At 40.7% G+C, this 24871-nt stretch overlaps 1 protein-coding gene across 2 annotated transcripts in view; it reads left to right on the top strand.

Moving 5' to 3' along the window:
• The window catches only part of GRHL2 (grainyhead like transcription factor 2), a 165990-nt gene that overhangs the window by 36430 nt on the left and 104689 nt on the right, over positions 1 to 24871 (top strand). For both annotated transcript variants that reach the window (XM_077748240.1, XM_077748239.1), the window contains exons 2-4: positions 12473 to 12668; positions 18897 to 18964; positions 23250 to 23643. In XM_077748240.1, the coding sequence (XP_077604366.1) occupies positions 12473 to 12668; positions 18897 to 18964; positions 23250 to 23643 (658 nt within the window). The remainder of the gene's footprint in view (positions 1 to 12472; positions 12669 to 18896; positions 18965 to 23249; positions 23644 to 24871) is intronic.

Raw genomic sequence — 24871 nt, 5'->3', positions numbered from 1 at the left:
TCTGAGCTGTCAGCACAGAGCCTCACAAACTGTGAGATCATGACCTGAGCCGAAGTCAGATGCTCAACCGACTGAGCCACCCAGGCGCCCTCCCACTGCATATTAACATAAAATGAAAAATAAAATTTTCTGAAACAAAAGGATTTAGTGAGAAGAGTGAAATCATTTTACATTTTGCAATTCTCTTTAATACCTGGTGTAATCAATGAAGGCTGGAGGGGTACCTGGGTAGCTTATTTGGTTAAATGCCCCACTCTTGATTTGGTCTCAGGTCATGGTCCTGTGGGTTTTGAGTTTGAGCCCTGCATTGTCTCTGTGCTGATGGTGTGGCGTCTGCTTGGGATTCTCTCTCTGCCCCTCCCTGCCCCTCTCAAAATAAGTATATAAGCTTTAAAAAAAACCAGATCAAGGCTGGATTCTTATCCGCTTTATTCAGTTTGTTGTGCAGTGTTATTTTGGTTGAAGTATATGAAGAAAATACTGCTTTACACTGATAGTTGGAAAAGAAAAACATTTTTATAACCTTTTCAGATAATTGTATATATTCTTTGATATGGCTTCAAAATTTGACAAGTTAAAGGTTATTTCTAGTGTAGAAACCAAAATGATACAGTGAACTTTCTGTACTCTGTTACATTAAAATTCCTAGGCTTGCCTTCTACTGTGAAAGGATATTTTACCTGTGTGTGATTTCATAATGTCATGCATTGGCATTTGGAAATATTGGTGGACTGAGTTATTCAGATCTTCCAACTGTTAACGTGTTCATGGTACATTAACAAAAAAATCACATAATTTTCCCCATTGAGCTCTTTGGAAATCCTTGAGTATTTTTAAAAATTATAGTTTTTGTTTGAAAGCCCAAATTATACCACTGGCAGCAAATACTGCCAGTTGTTTTCCTTGAAGGGACAGTCACACATGGTTTCTTTTTGAGAAAATGTCAGCCAAACACTCAAGTCCAAAAACGTAGCTTGTCTTTCTTTCTTTTAACAAAAATTAAGTTCTGTGAAAAAAAAAAAAAAGCAGCTCGTTCAGTTTCCACTTAAACGATTGCACAAATGCTCCTTGAGGCGATCACTGTTCTTCAGTACACAGAAGGGCTTTGGGGGACTGCCCACTTTGACACAGAGAATATTGGAAAGATGTGTATCCAGAGTTTGAAATGAATAAAATTCATATTTTTACAGCTTCATCAAGGACATTCCTAAATAGTACTTTTGTTTGTTTGCTTGCTTGCTTTGCTTTTATTATAAGTCTGTTGATAAGAGCACAATGACTCAAGGACAGTTTTATGTCCCTGCCCTGATTCATGTCAGGAATAAAAACTTTTACTCACCATTCGTTCTGTATCATTAGTGCAAGTGTTAACATAGTAAGACAAATAATGTCTTAGAATTATTATGAAAACGATTTTGGCCTCATGAGCCTCTGAAATATCTAAGAGACCCCATAATATTCTTATTATGAGAACTACTATTCTAAAATGTCTACATTCCTATTTTTAGCTTAGCAACTGTAACTGTTGAGTTTTTGATAAACATATTTAAAGTTATATTTTATTTTTTTAAAGTTTAGTGTGTGTGTGTGGGTGTGTGAGAGAGAGAGAGAGAGAGAGAGAGAAAGAGAGAGAGAGAGAGAGAGAGAGAAAGAGAGAGAGAGAGAGAGAGAGAAGGCCAGAGAAGGAGGGAGAGAGAATCCCAAGCAGGCACTGTCAGTGCAGAGCTCAATGCAGGGCTTGATCTCACTAACCCTGAGATTATGGCCTGAGCCAAAATCAAAAGTCAGATGCTTAACTGAGCCACCCAGGCACCCCTAAAGTTATTTTGTCTATCAACACCAAGAATTAATCATTATCCATTACTCTTCCTCTATACAAAGCAAGAATTTCAATATACTTTTAAAACAGCCACTCTCCTATTACTTCTCAGATATTTCATTCTAATTTGGTATTATTCTTTTTTTTTTCTTTGTGAGCAAAATGAATACTACCTCAAATAATCCCAAGTGATCAAATAATTAAAATGAGAGTTTTCTTACCACCAAGGTGTATTCTCAGATAAACATTTTTAAAGTTTTTATTTAAATTCCAGTTAGTTAACATACAGTGTAATATTAATTTCAGGTATACAATATAGTGATTTAACACTTCCACCCACCATTTGGTATTATTCTTAACAATCCTTTCTTAGGGGCATAAATTTCATTTCCATGATCATAAATTATTTACAGTGAATTTAACATTTTACTGGTATATTTGATAACTGATTGCTGGGTTACTTTTCTTCCCTCCCCATCAGTGTCTTTTTTCACTTCAAATTGAGGAATAATTCTTTCAAAAGAGATGGATGAGCAGAAGAGGTTTTAAGTCCTTTTATGACGAAACAAGTCTTGATTTTGCATCACGCAGAAATGATGGTTCGCTGTGTTCACTGTTCCCCCTTCAGACCCCTTTCTCTTGTCTTGCAGAATTTAGTGATGTAGACAGAAAGTGGACTGTTTGATTGGTTGTTTTTTGTTTTGTTTTGTTTTGTTTTGTTTTTGAAGGTGACTTAGTTCTTTTTCCATTTGTAGCGTTGTCATTTAATTTTCAACATAGAAGTTTTGGAGGATTGGGTAGACATGTTTCTTTTTATGGCCCCTTCCAGCACTCTGGAACCTTTAATTCTCAAGACTCAAGTTTTTCTTCAGCCAGAGAGCATTTTCTTCTCTTATTTCTCTGATTATTTGCTTTTCCCTGTCATCGTTTTCATTGCTTTCTTCGGTTACTCCTGTTAATTGAACATTATATCCCTAAATCTGTTCTATATGTCTTTTCACTATGTCTTAGAGTTTCCTTTTATTCCTTAAAATTGACAAAATTCCTTGATTCGATCTCCCAGGTTATTAACTTTTTTTTACTCTTTTCAACTTAACCCTCATACAATTTTTTTAAAAAATTGCTGACATTATTTATCTTGTTCTGTGACATTTCCTTTTCATCATAACCTGTGTTTTCTTTGTAGGTGCAGCATCTTGTTTTTAACATTATTTTCTATATCCAACATTAATTATTTTCCTCATCGGTAAGCTGTTTTATTCATCGTGGGGCTGCTCTTTCATCCTCAGCTGGTTTCCTAAAATATCAAGTGATTTTTAGTTCTATCAAAAGTGAAGAGTCTGACTACTCACCTTTCAGAGCTGGCAGGATTTGTCAGCTGAGTGGAACGCACTCTTCTGGGGGTGGGGGTGGGGGTGCTGTTCTCTTAAATGGAAGGAGTGGCCACAGGTGTTGTGGGTACCTGGAAGATTCCTTTGTGTTCATACAAGTGAGGTCCGAGGGAGTAAGGTGGGGATTGAATCATTAGATTTTCCTGTTTCAGGCTGAATTCTTTTCTTTGTTCTCATTTGGTAGTTTGAAATTCCTGTAGGCATTTAACCAAGTTATTTCTCTCTCTGGTCCTAGGGCCCCCCCAAAGGCTAACTCCTTGTGTATTTAACAAGTGAATGCTGTGTCTAGTTCCTCTGGCACACCGTGGAGGGACTGGCTTGGTCATGGATGCTGAAGACGCGCAGTTAGAGTTTTCTGGGCTCAGTGGAAAAACCAGTTCTTGCTTCTTCATTAACCCCTCCTGCCCCAGAGCTGGGGTGCAGCCTTCTTGATTTTGATTTCTCTTCTATGCCAATCCCTTTTGCTTTCTATCTTCTTGAATTACACTAAAATTTCTGTTCCCATGTTGGCTATACACATGATTACCTCTCTCACTTGAGGGAAACCTTTGAGGTACAAGTACACACACAGAACGGTTTGAGGTGGAAGTCTGTCCCGCAGCCTTATAAGAGGCCTTTGTGTTTTATTTTTTTCTGCTAGAGATTTGAGCCTTGTAAGTTCCTCCAAAGAACTGATTCCCCTTTTAACTTGTAAAGTTAATATGGTTTAAAAATAATTTTTTCCTGTAGAAATGTGTTATTTTTGGTTGTTATCTACATACAGTGTTTCCAATATGTTCTAATTATTTAACTTCTATTTCTATCATGTCAATTATTTAACATTTTTCACAGGCCATTTAAAAACAGATGACCTCGGGGCGCCTGGGTGGCTTAGTCGGTTGGGCGTCCGACTTTCGCTTAGGTCATGATCTCGCTGCTCGTGGGTTCGAGCCCCGCGTCGGGCTCTGTGCTGACTGCCAGCTCAGAGCCTGGAGCCTGTTTCAGTCTGTGACTCCCTCTCTCTCTGACCCTCCCCTGCTCACACCGTCTCTCTCTCTCTCCTAGAAATAAATAAAAATATTTAAAAAAAATTAAAAAAACAAAACAAAACAGGTGACCTCTAGCCAGGTCAAACTAAAGGTGAATAAGGAGGAATTTCTTCCCTTCCCCACACCCCTACAATTTATTTGTGTTGCTTGATATGAGATGCAGCCTGCAGAATATTTTAGCACACTGTAAATCTACAAGTAATTGAAACGTGTTTTCTGTGTTTTCAAGGACTGTATAGTCTTCCATTTTGCACGATTTCTCTAGAACTCTGAATTTGGACACCATCTCATTTATTTCCGTGTAAAAAATCCCCTATCATGTTGCACCCTTGTATCCAGACTGTTTTCTAGTTCCTTCTTTTCAAGTAACTTTTCTTTTTTCTTCTAATTTTGGTAATAGAGCCTGGTCAAGAATTGGCAAAAGGGAAGGATGCTTAAGAGCTCAGACTCTGGGATGCAGTTCTGGTCTAAGCTGACTTCTGTGTGACCCTGGGCAGTTTCCTTAGCACTCTCTGCCCAATGTCTTCATCTGTGCACAGGGCATTGTTACTATTCCTGACTTTAAGGCTATTATAAGTTATAAATGGTAACCCATGTTAGGGGCTTAGAAAGCATATCTGGCATTTCCTAGTTGCTCATTAAGTACCTGTGACTTACTATTATTGAACACTTTGATCTTTTATGAGCACTATTTGAAAAATGTAAAAAACAAGTGGCTCCCAGGTGGCTCTGTCAGTTAAATGTATGACTTCGGCTCATGTCATGATCTCACAGTTTGTGAGGGGGCGGGAGAAGGAGGGTGGGGGACAGGTATTATGTGTCAACCAGTGAATCAGCATATTTTGCAATGAGTATATCTAAAATGGAACTATCTTAATTTCAGTAAACGTAAGTTTGTTTTATAGTTTTTTAATTTTAAAGACTATGCATTTTACGTGGTGGAAGTCATCAGAATATTTTTGCTGAATTAATTGGATCCTCTCTTTTTAAGACATAACCATCACCAACGTGAAGATTATCAATATCACCCCAGGCCTCTGGATTCACTTCATTTCCCTTGAATTCTATATGGCTTAGGTCAAGGGTAAAGGTTACAGTCATTAAGAACAAGTGTGCAGTGTAGATCCTTCCTAATAAATTTCAACTCTTGCTCTAACATGGAAACTATCTGCTATCTCTTGTGATTTGCCTCTAGCAAGGACCAAATGGAGAGATGTTACTGAAGGTGGACAGCAGTGAAATGACTAACATTGTTACTGAGGGTAGACAGCAGTGAAATGACTAACATTGTTGGCATTTAAATCGTGACATTAACTCTGGCTAGGACCATGGGCTGGTCAGTTTCCATTTGCAAGTATTATTCTGTCAATGGAGAAAATGCCAAGATTCCAGAAGAATGAATAATTGTCACTTCTTGAAACTTTGCTCTTAAGTTTAGAGTCTGAATATGGCTGAAGTGATTATATGCCAGTAATCAGCTACAAGATATTGAAGTAGATGAAGACTAACCCCCGAGTTCTGAACACTCAGTATAAGATAAGATATTCTATGTGGAGAACAGAATTCACATTTTCTCAAGATAAAGGCTGTGTGTGTGTGTGTGTGTGTGTGTGTGAGAGAGAGAGAGAGAACAAGAAAGAGATATGAATGGGGAGGATGGAGGGGGAGACTGAAATAGAGACTATAGCACGAAATCCTGTGAATTTTATAAAAACTTCACTTCTTAGAGAGAAGGAAGTGGCTTGTCCTGGGTGGAAAAATTCTTTTATCCCCACCTTAAGTCAATGTTGAGAATGATGGACAACAGGTAGGTGTAAAGGCCCATGAATTTCAGACCTTTGCTGATTGAGTTTTAGTCTTCCTCTTGTTTGCTTCTGGTCTGCATGTAAATCTGCTTGGTTTCCTAGTGATGCAGCTCACGTTTAAGGAGAATAGAAGAATTGTTCCTCAATTTATTTAATTTGAAGGTGACAGTTAGGAGGTGAGAGAAAGATAGTTTAGATATGATCAATACTTGTTAAATTAAATTTACAGTTAAGGCAGGGAGCCTGGGTGGCTCAGTCGGTTGATCTGCTGACTTCAGCTTAGGTCATGATCTTGTGGTTCGCAAGTTCGGGCCCTGTGTCAGGCTCTGTGCTCACAATTCGGAGCCTGGAACCTGCTTTGGATTCTGTGTCTCCTTCTGTCTCTCTCCCTCGCTTGCTCATGCTCTGTCTCTGCCTCTCTCAAAAATGAATAAACATTAAAAATTTTTTTAAACTTACAATTAAGGCAACTTACATTTATCAACTTTACAAATATGCTATACATTGATTTTATGAAAACATGAAAAATCGAGCTCCCATCCTCCCCCATTCCCTTTATAGTACTTGAAACTGCAACTCATATATACTTAAATGTCCTAGGAGGATGATTCCATGGGGCTACAATATGGACTGAAGAGGGGAAAGTTGAAGGATAGGGAGACTAGCTGGAGGTGTGAAGAGATAAGACTAAAGCTGGGATGGTGGGTCTGGTAACTGACTCTGTATAAGGGACAAAGAGAAATAACAAAAGCTAGAATGTACCTAGCTTTTACACTGCTTCTATATTTAATTCTGACAAAAATACTAGGCAGTGCATATTATTTTACTTCACTTGAAGTATATCTCGATTTTACAAGTGAGGAAACTGATGCACAGAAAGATGAGCTAACTTGTCCAGGGTTATACAGGATTCGTACCCAGGCAGTATGGCTCCTGAGTGTATCTTTTAAACCAGTACACAAGATTTGGTTCTAGATGACCAGAGACAGACAATGGTGAGGAGTGCCCAACTGAGAAGTGATGATTAGCTTAGTTTTGGACCTGTTGAGTTTTCAGTTGATAACAGAGCATCTGAGCAGAAAGTGCAGAACTGGGTCTCTGGCAATACACATCTGTTAGTCATTAAGGTAGAAGATCAGTGAAAGTCACTAGAATCAACAATGGAGATAAAAGAGCAAAGGCTTCAGGACGATCAGAGTTCGAGGAATAAAAGGAGAATTGAGGTGGGGTAAAACTGGGAATGAATGACTGGCTGCAGAGGAGACCCGCTTTTTCCCACTGTCTTGGAAACCAGGCAAGGCAAGATTCTACAGAAGTAGCAAATGGCTGAGAAAATTCGAGGAGATTAAAAGCTGACAACAGACGGTTGGATTTTGAACAGAGGTCATTGATAGAATCAGTTCTAAAGAGAAGTCATACTAATGTGATTATTATATATATTATTATGTTACTATTAGTAAACTACTATTTTTTGAACTATTTATCTGTAATGTGCCAGCCACTTTATTTGTAAATTTCTGAGTTATTCCTTTAGAACAGCTCTCAAACACTGATATCATGTTACGGGTGAAAAATATGGAAGCTCAAAGAAGGAAAGTAACTCATCTAAATTCAATAGATGACAAAACTGAAATTAAAACTGAGATTTAGGGGAGCCTGGTGGCTCAGCCCATTGAGTGTTGAGTGTCCGACTTCGGCTCAAATCATGATCTCATGGTTTGGAGCTCAAGTCTCACTATCGGCTCGCTGCTGTCAGTGCAGAGCCCGCTTCGGATCCTCTGTCCCCCTCTCTCTGCCACTCTCCCAATCATGTTCTTTCTCTCTCTCAAAAATAAACATTAAAAAAACCCAACAACATAAAAGACTGACATTTATTCAGCCCCCAAACCATTCTCCCTCTGGATTGACAATCCCCCCTACAACAACAGCAACAAAGGAAACCAAAACAAAAAAGACAAAAATCGGTGTCTTCCCGGGAGTTATGAAAGAAATGGAGGATGAGAAATGGATCAAAAGTGATAATTTGTGTGGCTGTGTCACATCCTCATTTTTGTTTTGCGGTCCGAAGTGAAATGGATCTGTGTCTGGATTTCTTGGCCATTACTACACATATTTTTAGAAGGGAAAGATGTATGCTGCCACTTTGCGTGCTCCTCTCTAGCAAAGCATTCCTGCATTAGGCTCTCGGTAAGGCTTGTGGGGGATGGTAGAGTGCCTCTGGCAGAGTGTGATGTGGAGCTTTTCCTGACTCCGTGTCAAGATCTCAGTTGCAAGGCCGCATGACTGCCCCACCTCTTTTCACTGCTTCCGCCGATGACTCATCTCAACTGTTCTCCCAACATCCACAAAGTAAAATAGTGGATTGAAGAAACAAATGAGAACAGAAAGTTATATGTGCGATCTCACGTGGCCTTCAGCCTGGCTGTGAATGCTCTCAGGTATTAAACTAAACTTTTCTCCAAAGAAGGCCCAGGGATCAAGTTTATGGTTGCTGTTTGGCTACCCAGAACATGCCATACCTAACGCTATAGAAAGACTATTTAAAAAGTTGACCAGAGCCGCAGGGGAACTACCATTCCAAAAGAACATAGGTGAAAATCAGCTTCAGAGTTAGAAACTTTGGTAAAATCTGCTCTCTGAAACTTTCCTTTCTTTACAAGTCTACATTTTTGCTTAGCGTATCATTGATTATTCTGTTTTTATTAAACCAAGCTTTATTCAACAATGTTCTGTACCGGAGAGATTATAATCTATGAAGCCAAATAACAAAGTCATTCTGCAGTTATAGGAAAGAACATAAAAGGCTCCTTTGGCCACCAAAAGTGTGAAAAGAAAGAGCTAGTAAAGTTGTGCTTTCCCAGAATATGTCTTTACCCTAATCATGTAAGGATTCATCAACCATTTATTGTAGGGGAAAGGCTGACGAATCTAAATTTATGAGTGAAGATTTGTGCCAGGAACCAATGAAATCGGCAATCCAGAAGATCCAGCAGGAAGGAAGAGGGAGGAGGGACATTAAGAAGGAAGACTGGAAGAAAAATCAGGACACCACTTAGTGTAAACTATGAGTTGGCTCTTATCCTTCAGCCTGGCACTTCCTGTTAAAGTTTTGGAAATTAGCCAGTGCTGTAATTAACACCTTCCTCCTCCCAGCAATATATGCTTCTCTCAGTCATCAAAGAGAATAAGATCCAAATCTTTTTCAATGATGAGGTCACTGCAAATGACATGAAGCTCTTCATTCATTCCTGTAGGACTGAGCATTTTAGGTGTTGAAACATTTAAGTGTGCATGATTGCTGGACCCTGCTGGACACAGATTAGGTTTCACAATTTGCTGCTTCATCCTTTAAGTAGTGGGATCAGCTAGGGTGGCCCCAGCTAAACAACTGTAGAAGGGGTGGTGGTGGCATTGCCACACCTGGGCTGACCACCTCTACCCTCTTGATAATCCCCAGAGGCCTCATTTCTTGCACTTACAGACCCTTAAGATGTCACCAACATTTCTGTCCCCAAATCCAACCGTATCCTATAAAAATTAGTAATTTTCACAACACGAAAATGCTATTTTAGTATTAGACTAGAATATATAAATTCCTCTAGCTGACTCCAGAATGAATACAAATGAGCTCCTTTTGTCAGAAAATTCCATTATTCAGAATTACCAAAATCTTCTTCACTTTAACAAATCTTTCCCGCATCTGCCCATTTCAGCATTGACCAACACATTCCCACCTTCACGTCTTTGTAGAAACTCTGGCTCCTCCTCCCTCCTCCAAATAGGTTCGTCTCCTCTGTCACACGCCCTTTCTCAGGCTCATCGCTCTTCTAATGTGGGTACTTTCTCTCCTCCACTGGACTCCAAGCTGTGTGGGCAATGGGACAGGGTCTGTCTCGTTTGTCACTGCATCCTCAATGACTGGTGTAAGTTCTCAGTAAAAGCTAAGTGAAATCTTTGGTTTTCTTCTAATTAATGATTATCTTTAACACTTTAAAAAAATGTTTCTTTATTTATTTTGAGAGAGAAAGAGTGTGTGAGGGACAGAGAGGGAGGGTGAGAGAGAGAGAGAGAGAGAGAGAGAGTCTCAAGCAGGCTCTGTGCTGACAGTGCAGCTCGATCCCATGACTGTGAGATCATGATGGGAGCCAAAATCAAGAGTCAGAGGCTTAACCAACCAAGTGTCCCAGGTGCCCCTATCTTTGACGCTTTTAAATTGTAATCGACTTTACCAAAAATTGGTGCACCTACAAACTTTAGAGGAGCAATGAACTGTGCACTGACGGTAGTACCTGTAATTTGTATAGCAGTGTGCAGTTTACAGAGCTCTATTTTATCCATTTTCTTTTTTTTTTTTTTAAATGTTTTATTTATTTCTAGGAGAGAGAGAGAGAGCGAGAGCGTGAGCAGGGGAGGGTCAGAGAGAGAGGGAGTCACAGACTGAAACAGTCTCCAGGCTCTGAGCTGGCAGTCAGCACAGAGCCCGACGCGGGGCTCGAACCCACGAACCGCGAGTACATGACCTAAGCGAAAGTCGGACGCTTGACCGACTAAGCCACCCAGGCGCCCCTATTTTATCCATTTTCTATCTGCTTCTCACAATCACATTGTGAGATAAGTAGGGTAGGCCTTGCTGTCCTTATTTAAGGCATGCAAAAGCTGAAACTCAGAGTTCTCTACCTTTGTAAGTGGTGGGCAAGGACTCCCTTCCAGCCCGCATGCCAGTCCATGCCACCACACTGCCTAATGCTCAGCAAATTCTTCCACTAGGCGTTTTCTCCTTTACTTCCAGAAACATCATTATACAATTTTAATCCACTTCATTTGTGATTGGGTCAGTATTCTCTCTCTCTTCCCAATCCGTTGTTTTACCAAACCGCTGACATAGAGTTGAAATCAGGAGCCTGGAAACTATCTAGCCTAGAATTCCACTCTACTAAATGTGGATTTCCCACTCTATTCCCTGATAGATCTTACCAATGACACTGTCATTTTCTGATCTCATACCAGTGCATGGCACCGTGTCAACACGGAGAGGGCCCTCGACACGGTTCGTGTCGAGAGTGCACACTGCTTCTCTGTCACAGAGTGAGCTGAGAGACCATCTACCCCTGGAAGGGCCTGTAGGAGTGTCAGCAAAAAGGTACCTCTGTTAGAACTGAGTGACCATAGAGGACCCACAGTGGCTAGATTTCCATTTATTAATTCAGGTATTGCCTTCACCAGTCTTGTCACTTGTCCATGCTGTGTTACTATGTGTTACAGCTGTTATTGAAATACAATATGTCATCCTTAGATATTGTTCTGTTTCAATGAGCAAACAATAGGCGGCCAGGAGACAAGTGCCAAAGCCTTTCCAGGCGCCTGTAACTTGTCAGCTGGGGTCCTGGCCCAGGGAGCTGCTGAGGACTGTCGTGGTATTTGGGTGTTTGAGTCATTGTCACATCCTCTGTAAGAAATTACCTTGTCAATTTCAATTTTTTACCCAAGTTTGGCTTGGCTAGGATTGATAAATGACTCCAACCCCTTTCTGTCTCTGCTGAAAATTCTCCACGGGCACCTGGGTGGCTCAGTTGGTTAAGCATCCGACTTTAGCTCAGGTCATGATCTCACGGTTGGTGGGTTTGAGCCCCACATCACGCTCTGTGCTGACAGCTCAGAGCCTGGAGCCTGCTTTGGATTCTGTGTCTCCCTCTCTTTCTGCCCCTGTCCCGCTTACACTCTGTCTCTCTCTCAAAAATAAATAAACGTTAAAAATTTAAAAAAAAAATTTTCCAGGTACTCTACTCACTCTCCATGAGGATTTTATAACTTGGAACTTCTGTGTCACTGAAATATAGGAGGATTCTGTGGCAACCGAGGGTTCACATAGAGTCTGTGTCATTACTGTTACTTTGTATCGTTATCATGCAGCGTGTCTACAATATGCCTTATTTACAAAGTAGTTATACTGCCATTTTAATGAAGAGACGTGGACTGGTGTATAATTTGCAAACAATTTCAAATGTAGATTAAACTAGATAAAAGTTTTTAGTAATCGTTTGTATTGATTCTATTTCATGTACTGCACATATTTGTTTATAATTAGAACTCAGAGAGTTCAATGAAACCTGCTTCCTCACAGGGTCACACATATTCTAACATTCCTTAATAAGAGCAATCAAATAAAAATGATTTGGCTTCTAGAATGTCAGAAGATGAAAAACCCAAGTGTGAAGGGGATCCACTTATAATACTCATACAACCTTGTAAAGACCATTATTACTTCTCAGGGGCACAGGGGCTTTTTAAATGCAACATGACAGCCACTTTAGTGTTAACCTGCCCTTCTCCACTCTGGGGGAGCACAGATTAACCATACAATGTATGTATTTTTGGTGGATAAAGGATCATTTCTCTTATAATGAGCCTCACATTTCTCTTGCTTTCAAGTACCAAACGACTGGTGGCCTTAGTGCCCATGCCCAGTGACCCTCCGTTCAATACCCGAAGAGCCTACACCAGTGAGGATGAAGCCTGGAAGTCGTATCTGGAGAACCCCCTGACGGCAGCCACCAAGGCGATGATGAGCATTAATGGCGACGAGGACAGTGCCGCTGCCTTGGGGCTGCTGTACGACTACTACAAGGTAGACCCCGCAGCCCCGCTGGCTCCCCTTCCTGTCCCCAGAGACCCCCCTGGTTGGCGGGAGGAGGGGGGAGAACATAGTAGTTCCGAGATCACTTCAGAACTCAGCCTGTTCTGTTTTCACTGCCTCCCTGCTTTCCCTTCGCTGAAGCAGAGCCTCACCACCCACCCAGAGGAAGTTTTCAGTTTGGGGTAATTACTTCTGTGCCCTCTGTTCACATGCATTTATATTATCTGCATGTAATTCCTCCTTCATACCATATTGCAAATATTTCTTTGCTGCCATCTTCACTTTATGATTTTTGGTGAATGAGAATATGACGGGACGCCTGGCCAGCTCAGTTGGTAAAGCAAGTGACTCGATCTCAGGGTTGTTAGTTCAAGCCTCACGCTGGGCGTAGAGATTACTTAAAAAAAAAAAAAAAAGGAGTTGAGTGGCTATACTGTAATTTAGTCATCACTCAGTTATTGGGCATTTAGGCTGCTTTTAAATTTGTCATTTTTTAGGATAATAGAAACTTTTTTTTTAAATTTAAATTCAAGTGAGTTAATATACAGTGTGGTCTTTGCTTCAGGAGTAGAACCCAGTGATTTATCTCTTATATCTGACATGCAGTGCTCATCCCAGAAAGTGCCCTCCTTAACGCCCATTCAGAGTTTCTAGATTTATTGATATTTTAGCTTCATAAGGACTACTCCAATGAGTGCCTTGTGGTAGACTTCTGCAGCAATTCCAAAACCCAAATTTGTGTTTACCCTTGTTTCCATGTGTTTTGATGGGTACTAAATACTCATTTTGAAAAATCCTTGAAACAAAATGAATGTAATTCCCTTACTTTACAAAAATACCTGCCATTCAATGCCTTCAAGATAAGACTATTTCAGGAAACCAAACAGGAAACAGTGGTCTATCTCTTAGGCAGGATGACCTGTTCCCTGAGCACTGGTGAAGTGTAAAAAATCAACAAGTATTTACTGAATGAGATTTACTGCTGGCTTTGATTGTGAACACCATTGGCCTGGGTTGGGAATTGGCACAAAGGTGACAATGGCTGTGTTTATTTTGCTGGCTGGGCACAGTGTACGCTTTATTTTCGAACAAGAACCGAATCCCTGCCGCACCCCGCCCCCCCATCTGAGATCACCCAAGAGGAACAATTTTCCTTTTAGTTGGCTTTAACCTCTTCCTATTTTCCTCCCTGTTTCTTGCTCTCTGTGCCCTCCCAGCTCTCCACGGTTGCACATTGTGTTGTTCCCTTTCTCTGTCCTACACCAGAGTTCTCCTACTTTCCAAAGAGCTCCCACCGTTAGAGTGACCCTGACGTAATCACTTGGGTCATTACAGCTTCCTTTTGTGGCTTTTATAACGACATTAATATGTTAGTAGTTTGGTAAGACATTGAAGAACTATATTAAGATATGTTTTGAAGTAATATATTGTTCTAATTTTTTCAAAATAGATTTTATTCCATCACGGTGTGGTGGACGTCATTTCAGATAGTTGTATCAGATGGTAATTCCTTTGCATTAAAAGAGAAGTATACCTCCAAACCAAATAATTAGTGATTTATGAAAGCAATGTAATTTATGAAAACAGTGTATTTTATTTCCAATATAGGTGCAGAGGATAATTACTAGTAAATGAGGTACCTAGTTACCTCTCCTCTTTCATATTTTTAATATTTAAAAGAAAACTGAATCATTGCTGTCTGTAAATATATTGAGATGCAGAGTAAGGAGTTTATATAAAAACTCAATTTGTTGTCAAGTCTATAACTCTGTTGAACTATCATTTTTCCTGATTGATTTACTATTTTAGGATATAAAAATTTTTTAAATGCTTTTATTTATTTTAGAGAGAGAGAGAGAGAAAGTGCAAGCAGGGGAGGTTAGAAAGAGAGGGAGACACAGAATCCGAAGCAGGCTCCAGGCCTTGAGCTGTCAACACAGAGCCCGGTGTGGGGCTCAAACTCACGAACCACGAGTTCATGACCTGAACCGGAGTTGGATGCTTAACTGACTGAGCCACCTAGGCGTTCCTAGGATATAAAAGTTTTCAATAAAATGGTTTCTGAGACTGTGTGGACAAGTAGAGTTACACGGCTCCTTTTGTGTCACACAAACTTGATTATGTCTTTGCTTGAAACATTTTAAACATTGAAGAATTAGTCTTGTTTCCCAAAACTGTGTCCAAGTGATCATTTTCAGGCCTGAGCTCTCTGACATTCACAACTTATATATACTGGTATTAAAGTTACAGCAGAGTTAAACCTACTTTGAGGATAGACCTTCTTTTGTGTAAAGTAAAATATCAATGAAAAATAAAGAGATTCTATTTTTTGAGTGTAAGCTTTGGGAAGTTAAATTATTATTGTAACAATTGCTGTCGTATTATCACTTAAATTCGATAGATTTTTTTTATACCGCTTTGGAAGTGCTAATTGATTCTTTTTGTAAAATACACCATTTTCCTCACTCCTAAAGTTGGACTATATCGCCCCTCAGGGGACAGTAATGAGGAGTGTGTGTGATACGCAGTAGACACTCAAGAAATGGTGACCCCTGTCCTTGGAAACTGCAAAGGCATATCTTGGTATAGCAGTTCATACATTTCAAAGTCTTTTCATGTACATTTTTAAACTGTCACCACAGGATCGCCACAGCAAAGCCCATCAGGTTTTATATTCTATAGGTCAGGCAACTAAGTGGGATTTATTCAAGGTCAAAAGACAATCCTGTAAATTTCCTCATATCCATTCTATTGCACTGTCCATGTTAATCTGAGGGGCTTCCATAACAGAATACCACAGACTGGGTGGCTTAAACAACAGAAATTTATTTTCTCAGTTCTGGGGCTGGAAGTCCAAGATCAAGGGGCTTGCAGGGTTGATGTCTGGTGAGGCCTCTCTTCCTTCCTGAATGCAGATGGCTGCCTCCTGGCTGCGTCCTTATATGGCCTTTTCTCTGTGTGTATGTCTTTGTGGTGTCTCTTCTTTTTCTTATAAGGACATCAGTCTTATTGGTCTAGGGCCCCAGTGTTATGGCCTTAATTAACCTTGATTACCTCCTGCAAATCTGTGTCTCCAAGTACAGTCACATTGGGAGTTAGGGCTTTGACACACAAACTTTGAAGGGAAACCATTCAGTTCATAACACTGTCCACCACTAGAAATTGTCCTTTTTTTAATGTTAGTTTTATTTTTGAGAGAGAGACAGAGCACGAGTGGGGGAGGGGCAGAAAGAGAGGGAGACACAGATCCGAAGCAGGCTCCAGGCTCTGACCTGTCAGTGCAGAGCCCGATGTGGGGCTTGAACTCATGAACCATGAGATCATGACCTGAGCAGAAGTCGAATGTGCAACCAACTGAGCCACCCAGGCACCCAGAAATTTGCTTTTTTTGAACCCCATTTAAAGATGGGTTAAAATTTTTAAAAATCCATTCAAAGCTTTTTAAATGGGATCTATTAAAGATAGCCAAATTGCTAAAATCCTCAAAAGTTAGGGGCTCAAATATTAGCCTAGTTTTATATCCTGTTCAAGCTACCTATCAATAGCTTCCAAGTCAAGTGTGAACTTTTGATGAATTTCAAGCATGACAGAAAACATAATAGATTCCATTAGTTAATTAACTTTAAAAGTGGTTTGACTCACTGTATCTTACTTCATTTTCCCCTGAAGGAAAGGTGGTTCATAATTATCTGATTACAGCTCTGTGAAAGTAGCTTCTTTGGCTAGTTGGTTCCTATCTATTTTGTTGACTGTATAACTCTGGAAACCAGTTTGTTGGTTGGCTTGTTTGTGCATTCATATAGCCATCTATTTATACTTCTGTCCATCTGTATATCCATCAGTCCATCCATCCATCCATCCATCCATCCAACTGTCCATCCGTCCTTCCGTCCTTCCATCCTTCCAACAAATATTCACTACTGTGACCATCCAACAATGGTGATAGATATGGAGGTGGAATGGGTATCCAATAAGCTGAAAGAAGGAGCACTGCATGTTTGAGATACAGTGTGACTATATGCATGGCAGTGATGGGGGCCACCCAAGTTGAGGTGGAGGGTTTTTTGGAGCCATGTTCTCAAAAGTAATGGGAGGCACTGCAGAATCTTACGTAAGAGCATAATGGGATTAGACTTGCATTTTTAAGGTCAGTCTGGATCTTCTTAATGGATTTGCAGGGACTAAGTGAAGGAGAAGAAAGACTATTTAGGAGGCTGATGCAGTAGCCCAGGGAAGAGATGTTGGAGGCTGAACCAGGAGGCAAGCATCCGGAGGAAAGTGGGTGGATTTGAGTCACACAAGATTTAGCGTAAATGTCTTCAAGACTCATATTAAAGCATGTATCAGAATTTCCTTTCCTTTTAAGGCTGAATAATATTCCACTGTATGTATATGTCATATTTTGTTTATTCATTCATCTGTAGATGGACATTTGGGTTGTTTCCATCTTTTGGCTACTGTGAATAATGATGCTTGAATGTTGATATTTTTATGTTTCTCTGTCATCTTCAGTTGATGATAGGAGCTATGTTTCATTCACCTCATTTCTTTTTTTTTTTTTAATGTTTATTTTTGAGAGAGACAGACAGAGAGAGACACACACAAAGCATGAGCAGGGGAGGGGCAGAGAGAGGGAGACACAGAATCTGAAGCAGGCTTCAGGTTCTGAGCTGTCAGCACCGAGCCCAATGCAGGGCTCAAACCCACGAACTGTAAGATCATGACCTGAGCTGAAGCTGGACGCTTAACCAACTGAGCCACCCAGGTGCCCCTTGACCTATTTTTTGAAAAATTTTTTATGTTTATTATTGAGACAGAGAGAAACGGAGCATGAGTGGGGAAGGGGTGGAGAGAAAGGGAGACACAGAGTCAGAAGCAGGCTCCAGGCTCTGAGCTGTCAGCACAGAGCCCAATGGAGGGCTTAAACCCGTGAACCGTGAGATCATGACCTGAACTGAAGTCGGACGCTTAACCAACTGAGCCACCCAAGTGCCCAAAATTGACTTATTTTTATTTAGTAAATATTATAAAGTATTAGATACTTCAAGTACTTTGAAAAGTTAACTCATTTAATTTTCCTGAAAAACACTGAGAGTCATAGGACTGCCATTAAGCATGGTTTACCAAGGGGGAAAGTGGGGCAGAATTTAGTTAGTGGTAGAGTTGAGGTTTGAACCCAGACAGGTCTGAGTCTTGACTGGTAGCCACCTTGCTATACTGTCTCCCTCATCCATCTGACTGGCTTGCATATGTATCCAGGTGAGTGGAAACTGTAAGAACTTATAGAAGAATCCAGAAGAGGGATGCTTCTCATAAAAGCTCTTTTCTGTCAAAATAGTGAGGGCTGCATTTGAGTGTAAAGGTGTTTGGCTAGCACAAAGATGTGGAGATGTAGCAAAAACAAACCCCCCACACCCCAAAATGTAAACAAACAAAAAATCCATCCATCCAACCAATCAATCAACCAAATCGAAGCCCACTATTCATGTGTTTGGAAATGATGGCAGAGATATGTGAATGACCCATGCTGCAGTAGGGTGATTGATTGGTGGTCCAGAAATGCAGCCCACAGGGCTTTCTTTCCTCTAGTAGTATTTTTCAATAACCTTTCAGGTGATGTGTTGGCATTGTGGTTGCAAAGACAATACTAAAAGTGCATTAGAAGAAAAATTGTGGAAGCAAAGCTATAAACTCTATGGGGATGGTGGTTAAAGGCTGGTCCAGGTATATTAGATGCTGCTTTCCAGCTAGGTAGTGTAGCCCCATGTCTAGTTTGCTTTCTTCCGTGTCAGCACTTAAAGTCCCTCATCAGAGCGGAGGGTCAGCCCCTGTTCATTAACAGGATGCTTGTTCTAAATGCATGATGATTTCTGTCATCTCCAGGGTCCAGATTCACCATTCGCTAAAGGTGCTCTTTTCCTCTCATTCACTTCCAAGGTGGGGCAGGCTCGGGCAGTGGTCAGGTCCATGCAGACCTGTGTCAGCAGTGCACAGCGAATCATGATCATTATGGCCTTCTGGTTATCATCACCGCTGTGTGTCTGATCCACTGTCATTGCCACTTGGGATACTCACCTTTAACCATCTCCTGCCTGTAGCAAATGTGCCACCCAGAAAACACTTCCGCCTCAGTTTCTTTGCTTCTGCTGGTTTCTAGCTCTGCACACAAGTCACAGTTGCATCTATGTGAATCTCACTGCTGGTTGATGATATTTCTAGGTTCCTCGCGACAAGAGGCTGCTATCTGTAAGCAAAGCAAGTGACAACCAAGAAGAGCAGGATAAAAGGTATGGTATGACGTTAAAGGGATGTGCCTGGCTCCCCAAATAACTCTTTTTCTGCACTTTTAAAAACAATAGTATTCAGCTATAATTTTTGTTCTTCAGAGGAGATGGAATCAAAAAGTTTAGCTTCTTCTCTCTGTCTTTTAGAGTTTGGTCCAAAATGGATCTCTCAATAAGGAGAGCAAATTGCATCCAAAGGGTCGTCAGTCAGCAGGCTCTTGATGTACCTGCTTCCTGGAAGGCTGGAAATCCCAAGTTAGAGGTGAAATGCTGACACGCTAGTGTACCGCCTGGGTCAGCTCTTCTGACTGGTCCCGTAGCTGGGTAATTGCGATCAAGCCCTTGAGGGAGTGAGCTATGTGGAGATTGCTTTTGATGAGGGGGAGAAGAAGGAGTCTGGGCTGTTTCTCACTCCAGGAGGAAGCTGGTAGAAAGCCAGAAAACACTGAGGGCAGAGGGGCAGGAAAGATGTTAGGAGATCATTATATGACACCCCTTTTCCTGCAATCCTGAGTTAAGAGCCAATTGAAAAACAAGGCACAGACAGATTGAAATTAAAAAGGAAAAAGAATTCAGTTTTATTTCTGAAGAAGCCAATAGAGAATGCGATTTTTGAATCTGCAGTTCGTAGCAGGTCAATCCTGACTTACGTACGTCTGCTCACCTAGTCTCAGGCAGGACCAAGCCTCCCTGAAGGGACAGGCCACTGTGGTATGGCAGGGTGACTGGAGTCCTCTCTGTATGGCCAGGATGATCCAGACATAAAGGGGGAACCAGAAGGGACTGAACCACCTTACTCAGCTACTTCTCCCAAACTCATTAATCAAATACATCCCTTTCCTGCAGAGGAATGGGGGAGAAGCCCCAGTGCTTTTCTTCTGGTGATTCTTATGGAATGGCCTTGATTCTTATGAATGGATTCCATTCATATGGAAATATGAAGTCAGGGGAAATGAAATGCCCTGCTAGCACATGCATCCGAATCTTACCTGGCCTTGACAGGACCTGCTTATGACATGAGTGGCAGCAGGAACCTCCCCACCAGCCAGCAACGCTGAGCAGTGTATCACCTCCAAAGTACACCGTCAGCAAAGATTAAGGCTGTCTGCATCTGGTTTGCAGTTTCAAGGTGATCTTCTGGTGCTGTACGCTGTCTCAGGGACCTAGCTGGTAGCAGAGATGACAGGGAGAAAGAGCCTGATACTCTTCAGACCTTGTGACTTTTCCTCCATCTAGCCGGTATTATTAAGCCAAGCAGGTGCAGTCTGCTAAATCGTATATGAGTATTCATAGAAGAGTCAGGGAGAAACCTGTCTAAGATATGTGCTCTGTCTGCATCATAATAGATAGAAGAGACCATTTTTTGTTAAAGCATCTTTTAGAACAACATGGAGGAGTGACAGCCCCTCATCGTATCTTAATGGTTATTTTTGCGATTTCAGCAGAGCACCTTCAAAAAAACTGGCAGTGAGGGAAAGACAAAACCACCTTGTGTAGACTGATTATGACTTCGTAAATGTCTGGTTGAATGTAATTTGGAAGGACATCATTTGATCTTCAGTGTATTCAGGAATTAAGGTGCCAGGTGCTAGCATGGTGTCATTACAACTGTCTGTAGCTAGAAGTTGGCACTTGGAAAAATAACTGAAAATCTCACCGGCATGACCCAGATTTTTTAAAAAGCATATTTAATGCACCATTCTAGGCACTGCATTTTTTTCTCCTATTACAATATTTGGTTCAACTTTAAATCCTATTGCAGGTGAGCCAGTAGCTCACGATAATTCTTACTTTGCTGTAATCATCCTTTTTTTGGATGTCTTGCTGAAGTTCTCCAGCTTCTGAAATGACCGCTGTTCTACAGAGGCAGTTACACATTATAGGATGATGTGGGGTCAATTATTTCCTCATCATGTGGTAAGATGATTCAACTAGGTTGATACAACTCTGTAGTTCACTTACGTTTGTTTATAAGAATGCCCCAAATATTTTGACTTGTGTTTCTTGTTTGGGATTTGTATGTTTTGCCTGGATTAAAGAATTAATTAATTTGGCCTGAAACAGACTCTAACTGTAGAGAAGTTGGTTAACTTTGAATCTGTTGGTGAAGGCAGTAGGTCTGTGCTTATAAAAGTCCAGAAGAAACTGGACACTTGTTTTGGTAGCTACTCAGTGTAGACCAGCCCCTTCTACATCCAACTTACAGGACTTTATCCACAAGTATTAATAGTTAATCCTCCACAAAAGAGTCTGGGGTAAAATTAGTTTGGGAAATTGTGGGTTATAATTAAACAGGCGAAGGAATGCCTGGAGGCCTTTTCTGTGTTCATGATGTTTGTGACCCATCCAGGTTTGGGTTTGTTATGGCCTTTTTTTTTTTTTTGAATACTGATTTTATCACAAGATTCCTTTCTTTGAGGAACATCTATTAACATTCCACGCAATATTCTAAACAATGGAGTTTTAGGAAATGCTGACATCAATGGGTGGTCTGGGTTTGGCATTATCTAGCTAACTGGACTCAGATTAAACGTAATTTTTCAATTTCACCGTGTCTTATATGCAGATTCACTGTATTGTTCTGACCTCGAAAGCAGGCTATTACTTAAAGCCAGAATGTTTGTAGCCTTGCAGTTTTATTCTTTAAAGGATTACTTTCTGGAATGATTTCTACAAATTTGTGGCAGATTCAGAAAAGTTTAGGTATTTTTCTGGTGTCTTTATTCATGTTGGAACCCTTCTTTCCTCAAGCTTCCTTCACTTTGAGGTTTTGTCTAAGAAATCAAAGCTAAAATGCACAGGCCTGCTGGAGAGTCAGGCCAGCTCAGAGGGGCCAGGAGAGGTCAGTTCTGGGAAGAACCAATTTTATTCAAATCTTTCTCTCTCGTGGGCTATTTAAAACACACACACACGCACACACACAAACACACACACACACACGCACTAGTTAAAAAACAAAACACAGACATTGGAGATAGGGTTACACGCAAAATATGTATCATTCAGAATAATCCATAAATGAGAGGTGACCCCAAATTTTATCAACCACAGGGACTTTGCTAGTAAAATCACTGTGCTATCCACAATACTCTTCCATTGACAAATTTCTCTTTGCTTCTTCTCTCTCCCAGAATTCTATAGTATAAATGGAAAGTATTTTATCCCAGCCTGGTGAGAATTAATTTTCCAAATCCTTTCCTTTCTCTTTGTACCAGCCAGGAGGTCTGAGAGCTAAGAGATCTTCTTTTACATAAGCCCAGCGACACTACTCTCTCAAGCTCCGAAAGTAATTCAGTGCTAAGGATATCAGTGAGCTCACGTTGCTTCTCAATTTAGTGAAAATATTATAATGATAAATTCTCATTGCTTTTTTATTTTTCCTTCAAGGAGGTTAGCCTAGAGAACAGTGAAATATGTTCTTCCCACTCCCCCCTTCAAGTTATTGTCCTGCCCCTACGTTTAAAAAAAAAAAAGCTATTTTATAACTTTTTCTTTTGAAAGGTTTCAAACATATCCAGGAGTAAAGAGGACAGTATAATGAACCCTCAAATACCCACCCCATTCTCCAGGATCAGAGTGGTAGTTTTTGGTTACACCTGCTTAATCTCTACCTTCTCTCTCTCTCTCTCTCTCTTAATTGGAGTAGTCTTTAAAATAAGTTCCTGACATCATGTCATTTCATCTCTAGCTACTTCTCATTTGTATCTTTAAATAAAACAGATGTTTTATTACATAATCTCAAAACCATTATCATAACTAAATGAACAATACTTCCTTAATATCACCTAACTCCCAGTCTTTAGTCAATTGCCTCAAATTTCCCATGGTCTCAAAAACGTCTCTGGTTTTTCAGATCAGTATCCAAACAAGATCTACTCATCCTATTTGATTGTTATTTCTTCCAACTCTCTTAATCTAGAATAAACTTCCCACCCTCCTTTCTTTTTTTCATGCCTCTAATTTATTGAAGAAACCAGGTCAGTAAGATGTGTTACATTTTGTTTCCTTTTGATGTTGTTTAAGTCATGCTTCCATCCTCCTGTATTTCCCGAGAGCTGGGAATTCGATTTAAAGGCTTGCTTAAATTTAGGGTCAACTCTGCCCCCCCGCCCCAACCAACTGCACTTGATATGCGCGGGTACTGGGAAACAATTGTCCTACCTCAAGTCATGCAAAGATCCACTGCATTCCCTTGTAAAGTTCACCATCAACTTTTTCCCCAATGACATTAACATCCACTGATTATTGCTGGCATCAGTTATTTTATTAGGAGTCANTTACCATGCAGAAACTGTCTTGGCACCGGTGAAGCCCAGAGTAATTTGAGTGGAGGAGAAAACCGAGTGCAGGTCCTAAAGACTGTTCCAGTGAATCTTTCTCTAAACCAAGACCACCTGGAGAATTTGAAACGGGAACAGTACAGCACAAACATCTCCGAGAGCCCGGCCATCATCCCGGTCTCGGGCATCACGGTGGTGAAAGCTGAAGATTTCACACCCGTGTTCATGGCCCCACCCGTGCACTACCCCCGGGGAGAAGGTGAGGAGCAACGTGTGGTTATCTTTGAACAGACTCCGTATGGCGTGCCCTCCATGGCCAGCCATAGCACCTACCTCAAGGATGACCAGCGCAGCACCCCTGACAGCACTTACAGCGAGAGCTTCAAGGACGGAAACACAGAGGTGAGTCCCTGGCTCAGTCATCGGGAGCCAGAACCTAAACCCAGAACCCCTAGCTGATTTTGTTTCTGTTTGCTTTTTAAGTGGGACAAAGTAATTAAACTGTAAGTTAAAAAAAAATTTATTTGTATCTTAATAAAAAGGTTTTAGGGGCATCTGGGTGACTTAGTCTGTTAGACCTCTGACTTGATTTTGGTTCCGGTCATGATCTCACGGTGGTGAGACCACACCCTGAGACAGGCTCCGCTTAATATAATCTCTCTCTCTCTCTCTTTCTCTTTTTCTTTCTCCCCCTTCTTCCCTCCCTCTCTCTGCCCCTCCCCTGCTCGTGTGCTCCATCTTTCTCTAAAAAAACAAAAAGTTTGTATTTTTTTTGTTTGTTTTGAGAGAGAGAGAGAGAGAGAGAGAGAGAGAACAAGTGGAGGAGGGGGGCAGAGATTGAAAGAATCCCAAGCAGGCTCTGTACCATCAAAGCAGAGCCCTGCGTGGGGCTTGAACTCACAAACTGTGAGATTACAACCTGAGACAAGGTCAGATGCTTAACTAACTAAGCCACCCAGGCACGTTTGTTTTACTAAATTTTTTACCAAATGTTTTTACTAAATGTTTCACTAAATTGACCTCTTCTAGTTTGTAACCTTCCAAAAGGTAGCTAAAGATGTTGCCTGTGCATTTTTCGAAACCGTGTAACTCTTCAAGACCCAGGACTTGGGTTAATTGAATTAACTTAATATTAATTGAAATTAATATTCAAGGAAGAATTTGTATTATCAACAAACAAGTGTGTATATGTGTGCACATTTTATACTTTACAAACAGAGACCCCACATGTTCTTTCCATATGCCTGTAGAACTTACAGAAACAAGGTTCTCTCCTCCTTTGTTTTAAATTCACCAGCTTGAAAATTTCAGTAATTGTATCCAATATCAGAATAAATAGAAAAAGATCCCTCATCCTAAAAGTTTTCTTGAGTCCCTGAATTTGAAACCTTTTCCTGCCTCGCTCTGGGCAAGCACTAATCTGCATTCTGGTCACTATAGTTTCACTTTTCTTTCACTTTTTGAGATTCTTCTATTTTGTTGCTTGTATTAAACATTTATTTTGTTTACTTGCTAAATAGTCTTACACGGTAAGCATAGATCACAATTTGTTTGTGACATATCTGCTCACCATTTAGTGGACATATTTTGTTGCTTCTGGTTTTGGCTATTAACTAATAATGCTGCTGTG

The sequence above is a fragment of the Crocuta crocuta genome, unplaced genomic scaffold (genome assembly GCF_008692635.1).
Source record: "Crocuta crocuta isolate KB4526 unplaced genomic scaffold, BGI_CrCroc_1.0 scaffold39, whole genome shotgun sequence".
Taxonomy (NCBI): Eukaryota; Metazoa; Chordata; class Mammalia; order Carnivora; family Hyaenidae; genus Crocuta; species Crocuta crocuta.
Note: the sequence above shows the minus strand (reverse complement) of the source record. Positions and strands in the feature narration are given on the sequence as shown.